The following is a 10,133-nucleotide window of genomic DNA, read 5'->3' on the forward strand; positions in this document are numbered from 1 at the left end:
AAGCCATATATTATGTGGATTCATGTATATATTATCTGGTGGTGTAAGATGTAGTATTGTGTGTATATACTTATACAAAGAATAAATAACTGATTAAACTTGAACAAAATAAAATAAAATTACCAATATCATTGGAGGACCTAAACAAACACCTAACAAACACACAATGCAAGGATGATTAAGCTGTGACATGACAAGAGCTTCTCTTAAAAATTCCTAAATAAAAAATAATTAGCAAAAACTATAGAATTTCAACATACTAATTATTAACAACAGATCATCTATACAAAATATATATATTTAAAAAGTTTTTAAAAAGCTATATTTTTTAAAAATAACTTTTTACAAAGTATAGCTTTTATAACTTGCTAATTATTAGCAATGGATCAACTATACAAAAAATATATTTTCTAAAAGTTGGAAAAATATGTTTTTAAAAAAACATTTTTTAAACCTTTCTAATTACTAACAATGGAATAACTATAATTTTTTTTAATCAGAAAAATCTGAACAAACATGATTTTTTATACAGCACCTTTCAAGAAACCGCTTTAAAAAGGCAAATCTCATTAAAAAGAGTTTTTATCTAAAAAAAACTTTTTTATGTTTTATATTAAATTAATAAAGCTTGTATTTAAAATATTATTTTAGAAAAAAATATTCACAAAACGTAACAAAATAGGAATACACTTTTATGCTATTAAAATACTTATATAATCTATAACAATGGTTTCTATAAAAGATTATGCGTTATTATCCTCAATCATTTTTCTTTTAAAATGTTTGCAGGAAACTAACATTTACCTCTACTACCACTGCTATCACAGATATTTTTACATACATTTTTTTCTTTTTTTTGTTCAATAAAATTTGACAAGATTTTTTTAAGCAATTGAATTTGACGATTGAAATTGAATTTTCAAAAAAAAAAATATTCAAAAGTAAAAAAATAATAAAGTAAATAAACTTGAATAGTAAAAATTAAAAGTATAAAATAATGAACATTATAAAATATATTGTTTCAGTTATTAATTAAAAGTAAAAAATAGCATACAAAAAAAGTATACATTATCTCTCACCTTTTCACCCTGCACCATTTTGTCTTTATGTAAAGTTTTCATTGCAACATTAATCTAATAAAAACAAATAAACAAAATGGATGAAGGAGGGACAAGAAACTTTTGTCAGAATATTAGGAATTACTTTATTAAAAAAATGAAAAAACGCTTGATGTCATGACCCCAGGAAAGCTGTTATGGGAATGATTATAATAATATTGGTAGCCACTGGGATTTGAATCATAAAGCTTAGTTTTTTGGTATTAGAAAAAAAATTTAAATCTCTGTATTTTATTCTTAAAAACCAAATTTGTTCTTTCAGTAAAACAAAATTCCTGTAAAATTGCTTCAGCTTAAGTTATAAAATAAATATTTCAGTTTTTAAGGTTTTGGTCTCTGAACGAATGTAAAATAATGCCAAATCTTGCAAAATAAAAGCAAAACCAGAAGGAGAATGCTTGAACAGAGGTTTATTAGCTAGCTTCATGATTGAAAAAGTTCAACAAAATCTAATGCAACAGATTGACTTTAATGATCCCAATTTTCACTTGTGATTGTTGCTGTTTCAAACTCAGTCCAAACCTTTTGCCTCTTCAACTATTAAAGCCCACCCTATTATACAAGATTTCATTTGTAACTGTTTAATTTGCTCACTTGGTAAAGCACAACTCTTCACAACCCAAAAACCTGAGGTAACCCAAAACATAGTTTTTCAAACAAAGATTTTTTCAATGTATTTTAAAGGTTGACAAGGGTCTTCCACAGAACTGACTAAAGTTTACCCTGAAAAGGAATTTAGCAGAAGTCATGTAAAACAATGCTGTGACAGCTGAAAAAGTTGTAGCATCATTCATCCAAAAAGGAAACACCTTCTTATGGAAAAGTTTTTCCCAAGCCCAACTTCATATTTTCCAGTTAACATTTCAATTAGACATTTTAACTTTCTTAAAATGAATGTTTTACATAAAAAATTTCTTTGAACTATTTCATCTTTATACTATTTATCTCTAAGAGTACAGAATCTTTTTAATAAAGGATTTTTTAATCTAGAAATAATCTTGTTCAAAAGCTGTTTAATTCTGGTGTGAAAAACCTGTAGCAATTTAAAATCAAGCAGCACAACACAAAGCTGTTCAATTCTGGTGTGAAAAAGCTGGTAACAAATTAAAATCAATTTATTCTAAATCAGATTGAGAAAAACTTCCACTCCAAGTTAGCCACCACACAACTTCCACTCCAAGTTTGATCAAATTTTTTTATTTTGACGATAGCTTTGCTATAAAAATTGACCAATTCATAGTCTCCTATTTAAAAATTCCACACTGATATCACTCAAAAAGTTTATGCTGTTAGCCACCACACTCCACAATTCATTCAATACCACAAAAGCTCTTCAGATATTTATTCAAAGCAAGCAATTGAAGATATCCTTTATCTTTTCAGTACCGACTGGAAAAAAGCAACCCCATAGAGTATGAAGACAGGCTGCAAAGATGTATCACAAGATTCAACAACAAAAAACTTGAATAAGAACATATAAAATCATTTGAGAGGTTATTCATTTAAGAAAGAATAGAAATTAATCAAAATGAAATGTCAAGATTAAAAAAAATTAAATATCCTTAAACTTACTGCATTAGCATTACTGTCATGTAAGCATAAAAAAATAAAATAAAAGCATAAATAAAATTTTTTCAGGTCAGGTTATCCTGCTAATGGTAACATGTAACCCAGTACAATCTGCTTCATGTGCTGTTGCCTTGTAGGATATGCCTTTTTAGGCAAAGGCTAGGAGAGGCCAACTCCGACTTAAAACACCCCCTGCCTCAGGGCTCTTGGTTGAGTAAAGGCTAGAGATGAATCTCAATAAAAATACTCATCTTGGGCAGATGTTAAATGCATCCGGCTACTGTCTTGTAGAAGGTCTCCTAGGCAAAGACTTAAGGGGTAAACAGATTCTATCTGTTGACCAGCCTCGAACCCCTTCTTCATCTATTAGGCAGGCGCAGATGTATTTTTAATAAATTGTTTCCAGTTTAGGATGTTGAATGCTGGATCTTCTTGACTCAATGCATGAGTTTTGCTTGTGTCTCTGTTTTTATGACTAGGCAACTCATTCTATTATTTCCTAATAAGGGTACAGCTCTAAAACTATGGTTCTGAGGCCGGCTGGTAGTCAGGTTTCCCAAACTCTGTGGTAGCTCTGAGAGAGGCAGATTCCATCAACAGCTGAAAAATATCAAAGTATTAGCAGTGCCATGTTGCACATGGATTGTGTCCCTGTTTGTACTTTTGGTGTGCATTGCCGAGGCCACATTTGGAGCCCTTTGTTACAGCTTAAGGTTTATTAATAGTAATGTGGCAATTGCTTGGGCTATTAAACAGTGTTCTGAGTAGTATCTATGCTTTGAGTCAAGTTTTTCAACAAATTTAAAAATGAATAAAGTACCAAAAACTATAAAACACAAAAAACCATCATCATCACCAAGCTCTCTAAACATATCATTCACTAATATTTGTGGTCTTCGAAGTAACTTTTCTTCTGTTGAGTCTTATCTCTTGCAAAATTCAACAGACCTACTTGCTCTTTGTGAGACTAATTTGAGTTCAGCTGTCTCATCTTGTGATCTTAGTGTTGATGGTTATCTTCCTTTATTTTGTAAAGGCTCCACTAGTCACATGCTTGGTCTGGGGATTTACATTCATAAGAATTCACCCATTGGTCAGGAAACTAGGTTTAAATCCAAAGATTATTTTTTTATGTGCTTTCGTTTAGTACCACTTCATTCTATCGCCTTTCTCTTTGTTCTATAGCACTCTCCTTCATCTCAAGACTGCACTCTTTTTGATGTTATTTCTGATCATATTGACCAAGCCCTCCCTCTTTATCCATCAGCTAATATTGTTATTGTTGGTGACTTTAATGCTCATCACACTAAATGGCTTGGCTCTAGTGTCAGTCACTCTGCAGGTATAAAAGCCCACAACTTTTGCCTTTCTTAATACCTAACTCAAATAGTCAACTTTCCAGCTCGCGTTCCAGACAACCTGAATCATTAACCTTCTCTTCTCAACTGATGTCTTGTTTCTGATCCTAGTCAGTGCTCAGTTTCTCCACATTCCCCCTTAGGTGCTTCTGATCACAATTTGATCTCTCTAAAACTATTATTTCATTCTTCTTTATCATCCAAATCCCCCAATCATCGTACCTCTTACAACTATCTTAAAGCTGACTGGGACTCTTTCCATGATTTTCTTTGTGATGGCCCTTGGGTAGAAATCTTTCGTCTTCCTGTTGACAAATGTGCTTCTTACATAACTTCATGGATTCAGGCTGGCATGGAACCTTTTATTCCCTCTCGACAATTCCAGGTCAAGCTTCACTATTCTTGTTTGTTAAGAACTTTTCATCAATATCACCTCTTGATTCCTCTAGTTGCATTCTACCTGATATAGCCATCAAACAGGTTGATCCAGCCTGCTGGAAAGCAGCATCTGCCAATCCTATTTTCAAAAATTCTGGAGAGCAATCCGATTCGTCTAACTACCATCCTATTAGCCAAACTCTCTGATAGCTTGGAGGGGGCATTTGAGCTTGAAAAGGATCTCACTACATGCTACAGCATGGGGCTCACAGTGGCTGGTGAATTTTAATTCAGATAAAACCCAATTTTTTTCAGCAAACCGTTATCACAATAATTCAGATCTTCCTATATTTATGAACAGTAGTGTACTCGATGAGTCATCTACCCTTCATTATCTAGGATTAACTCTTACTTCCGATCTTTCTTGGAAACCATATATCAAATCTGTTGCAAAATTAGCATCTGCTAAGGTTGCATCTCTTTATCGAGCTTGACAGTTTCTTACTCTGGATTCTATTCTCTTTCTCTATAAATCTCAAATCCGGCTTTGTATGGAATACTGTTGCCATATCTGGGGCGAATCTTCTAATTATGCGCTTTCTCTTTTAGACAAAGTGCAAAAACTCATTGTAAACATAGTTGGACCTGCTCTTGCAGCCAATCTCCAACCATTATCACATCGTCATAATGTTACTTCTCTTTCTCTTTTCTACAAATACTATAATGGGCACTGCTCTAAAGAGCTAGTGTCTCTTGTGCCATCTACTAAAATTCATTCTTGTGTTACTCGTCATTCAATTAAGTCTCATCCTTTTTCTGTGACTGTTCCTAAGTGCTCCAAAAACTCTTATTTATCTAGTTTTTTTCCTCAAACATCAGTTCTTTGGAATTCGCTTCCTTCATATTGCTTTCCTGATTCATATAGTTTGCAATTCTTTAAGTCATCTGTCAGTCGTTATTTTGCTCTACAATCTTCATCTTTTCTCTTCCAGTACCAACTCTAATAAGTTGTTGCTTGTAGCCTTCTTGGAAGCGAAGATGTTTAAAAAAAAAAAAAAAAAGTTCTTAATACCAACTTTGTTACCAACTTGTCACCAACATGCTTGTCAGCTACTTATTAAAATATTTTTCTTTCTGTTCTATAACATACTTTTATTTAAAACCCTCAAGCAATAATTCTGCAATTATTATTAATTAAATAAATAATAATCATAATAGTTATATATATATATATATATATATATATATATTTTTATATATATATATACATATATATATATATACATATATATATATATATATATATATATATATATATATATATATTCTAGCCCATTTTTAACAGTGTCGACTGTATTTGGGCATCACCCAAATAAAAGATTGAGGTCCTTTTTTTTCTTTTTTTTTGTGGGTATTTTACGGCAAATTTAATTTGTTGTAAAAAACGCCATTTTTCTGCAATATTTCCACTAAACTTCTCCGGGCTGGGGAAGGGGATACCATCGCCCAAATTATTTTCCAAGAATAGCCCCTGTATGTATGTATGTATGTATGTATGTATGTATGTATGTATGTATGTATGTATGTATGTATGTATGTATGTATGTATGTATGTATGTATGTATTTATGTATATATGTATGTATGTATGTATGTATGTATGTATGTATGTATGTATGTATGTATGTATGTATGTATGTATGTATGTATGTATGTATGTATTTATGTATATATGTATGTATGTATGTATGTATGTATGTATGTATGTATTTATGTATGTATGTATGTATGTATATATGTATATATATATATATATATATATATTTATTTATATTTATATACTAGGGTTATGACTTTTTTTCAACCCCATACTCCTGTACTGTAGTTTGATGAACTTTTACCTAGTACAAAATGAACTAGTATTTGCATATCTTTTGAAAAAAGTTTACCCCGTCATTGAAATATGGATTTTTAACTACGCAAACCGGTTTTTATTGTCGTTATCATTGAAATTTATTTAAATTAAGATACATAAAAATAAGTATATATTTTTCAGTCAATATATGTGCATCTTAAAAAATGTCTCAAAGATTTTTTATATAAAAAAAATATATACTTATTAAAATATTTAATAAGTATAACTGAATTTTAATAAATTTCAATGATGACGTCAATAAAAACCGGTTTGCGTAGTTAAAAATCAATTTTTCAATAGTAAGGTGAACTTTTTTCAAAAGATATGAAAATAATAGTTCATTTTGTGCTTTTTAGGTAAAAGTTTATCAAACTACAGTACAGGAGCATAGGGTTGAAAAAAAGTCAAAACCCTAGTATATACATATATATATATATATATATATATATATATATATATATATATATATATATATATATATATATATATATATATATATATATATATATATAGTAATAATAATAATAATTGGTACAAGAGTGATAAAAACGAAAGTTTTACATTACATTTATATATATTTCAAGTTTTTAATGTAGTTTAATGCAAAATTTGAAATTCGATTTTTTCCTGCTGTGTAACCAGATTTTGGGATTTATATCCTTGAACCAAATCAATAAAAGTACTACCATCCCTTTAAAACATTTTCTGAGGGTCATGATATTAAGCCCATTTACTTATAAGTTTTTTTTACAGATTCAAACAAAACCCAAAAAAATGCCACCAGCGTAACACTTCTTAACAAGGCCTGAAGCACAATATGCTAGATATAAATACAATACATTATATTATGCAACTATGCAAAAACATTCTATGGCCCCAAACTAATTAGCAAGTACTGAATGGATAAGTAATAGACAATAAGATAATTTCAGAGTGAAAACTATCAAGAATTATAAGATTTGACTTGGATCCTCCTTGGAGGAAACACTCACTTTAGATATACATTTTCAGGTTCCTGGGATTTTCCATTGTGCTCAATTGATGGTAAAGCTTATTTATACAATCAAAGTTTTTCTCTTAGAAAGTAGCAAACAATTGTGCAGAGCCCATACTCTAACATATTACTATACTCTCACACAAAGAGCAGAATGAGTTTTTATTTCATTAAAAAGGAAGACAAGGAAATACTGAATCATCTGACAACTTTGTTTCTAAAAACAATAATATAAAATTTCTAAATACTATAATAACTAAATAAAGTAATATGACAATCAAATGGAGTAATTTTTTTTTTTTTTACTCTATTTATTATTTATAACTATAAGTCTAAAGAATTTATCATTAAAAAAAATCCTAAAAATATCATCAATACACAAATTTTCTATTAAGAATTTTAAATTAAGTTCTTTTTTATTTTATTATCTTGGTCCAATATTTATGTTTTTTAGTTTAACAATTGAAAGATTTTTTAACAGTTTTTCTTTTTTGTAATTGAACTTCTTTTCTCACCCAAAACTTTGAAAGTTGACTTCACTTGGCTTTTTACTCTCTTTTTTACATCTATGCCTAAGCTGTTGCATTAACATAAACTGTTGCACTGGCTGTTGCACAAACTGTTGCAGTGGCCCAACAGTTAATTCAGAATATTCATTCACAACTATTAATATTTTAGTAAACTTTTGAAATTTCTAAAATAAAAACTCAGAGTGCCAGTATTGGGGTGGAAGTGACAACGAGTCTTGCACTCTCTGATTATCCAACTCTATATTTGAGAAAAACTAGATTTAAAAAATCATCTACTAGATGTCCAAGGATCAGTAACTAGGATATCTAAGGATTGGTAACCAGTTTAGTGTCTTCATATTTTTAACCATATTTCTCTGATTTTTATTTCTATGTTTTAAAAAATCTGTCTGGTATCTGAAAGGAAAAAAATGAAATACAAATAAATAAAATAAGCACCTGCAATAGCATGAAAAAAGAAGCGCTTTTATCCAAAAGATGTAAGCAAAGTTTGAGGTATTGCAGACTCTTGACTAAAAAAATTGTGAGTCTCTTGTTGCCTCAGTGCCATGAAGAATAGTGGCTGTTCTGAAATTGTATTTATCTGTACATATAGCATGTTGCGCTTCAGGCCTTGTTAAGAAGTGTTACACTGCTAGCATTCAGGCCTTGTTAAGAAGTGTTACACTGCTAGCATTCAGGCCTTGTTAAGAAGTGTTACACTGCTAACATTTTACGAAATGCCAACTTTACCATGCCTTAAGCCAAAACTTTTAATTGGAATATTTAAACATTCTTTTGAAATTACTTTTTTTTTTGATAAAACAATAGATAGTTAAATAAACTTTTTTCTATTTTTTCTAAAAAATATTTTTAATTTTTAAAAACGGAAAGTAGTAAAAGTTTTAAATTTATTTTTTACTTTACTATTTTCCAAACTATGTTAAAGAAAATTCTTTTATCAAACTTAATTTAAGTTACTTTTTTATGTTCATTTTATATTCAACTGTTTTGTTTATTTATTTATAGTATCAAATCAATAAATTTTATCACATTACGAGGGTGCTAACATAAAAAAGTGCTTCATGTACTTATAACTGTATATAAATGCATTGTCGGATAAACCATAATCCTGTAGGCAAAATTATTTCATAAAGAGAAATTTTTTTGTAAACTTTATATAACAAATTAATGAAAAGATATTTTTTACCAAAAGTTTTTACTTATCATTAATTTTTTTAGAATGAACATTGATTAGAAATGATTAGCTAGTCAATGAGTAGAAGGCAAAGATTTTGATAAAAATGTTTATACTCTCTCATTAAAAAAAACAACTAAATTGTGAGAAATCAAATGTAAGACAATAATATTGTGTTATAAATGTAAAATAATTAGTGAATGTGAAATAATTAGTAGAAGTTTAAATAAGCTTTTATTAAAAAAATAAATTGTAATTTTTTTTTCCAAACAACGTCTTTAAATTTTATTGATACTTTTTATAACAATATTGTTTTATTTAAATATATTTGATAAATATTTTATAAAGACTTTAAATGATTTTTAACATAGTTTTAAGTTTAATTTAATTACAATGCGGTACTTTAATATCTGTTGCAATTGACTTAATTTGATTTTTAACGATGTAAATATGTATATTGAGAAAATTTACATTCGCTTGCTTTAGGCTTTTCCTGTTATGCAACAAAATCTTATAATAAGGCCTGCACTTGGTAATACATTTCAATATATCAGTAACAAAACAATAAAACTACAAAATTTACTGCAAAAAAAAATTGATACCTCTTTTCCTCCTGGACTCAGCCATATTCCTTTAATAACTGAACCAAACTCCCCAACTCCCAGCTCCTTCCCAAAGCTTATTGATTCTTTCAATATAATGTTTTGTTGTGCATTGTTTTTCACTGATTGTATAGAAATAAAATTTAAATTTCATTTAACACACAACAAGAAAACTGCTTACTTTGCAAAAAACTTTTTAGAAAAATAATACTGCCATAAAATATCACTCTCAAATTAGAAAATAACTTAGCAAATAACAATGATGATAATTACTTGTTTGATCAGACTTTTGTCTTACATCTACATTATTTGGTACCTCAGTGTGAACAACTGGACAAGGTAATTTAGGCAAAGGTTTTTCTTTTTCACATTCCAAACGAGTAAATGTATCAGAGTCACTTTCATTTGTAAACTGATAGTAAAAAAAATAAAAAAAATAATTTTTATTTTTACATTTTAATAAGAATGTTTTTAAATTTAATAAGAATGTTAT

At 29.0% G+C, this 10,133-nt stretch overlaps 1 protein-coding gene across 1 annotated transcript in view; it reads right to left on the minus strand.

The window, feature by feature from the left end:
* The window catches only part of LOC100200602 (tyrosine-protein kinase HTK16), a gene marked incomplete at its 5' end in the record, with an annotated part of 52,634 nt that overhangs the window by 18,712 nt on the left and 23,789 nt on the right, over positions 1-10,133 (minus strand). Inside the window, 4 exon segments of the mRNA NM_001309752.1 lie at positions 124-216; positions 1,080-1,133; positions 9,641-9,762; positions 9,914-10,052. Of these exon segments, the coding sequence (NP_001296681.1) occupies positions 124-216; positions 1,080-1,133; positions 9,641-9,762; positions 9,914-10,052 (408 nt within the window).

The sequence above is a fragment of the Hydra vulgaris genome, chromosome 01 (assembly GCF_038396675.1).
Source record: "Hydra vulgaris chromosome 01, alternate assembly HydraT2T_AEP".
Classification (NCBI taxonomy): Eukaryota; Metazoa; Cnidaria; class Hydrozoa; order Anthoathecata; family Hydridae; genus Hydra; species Hydra vulgaris.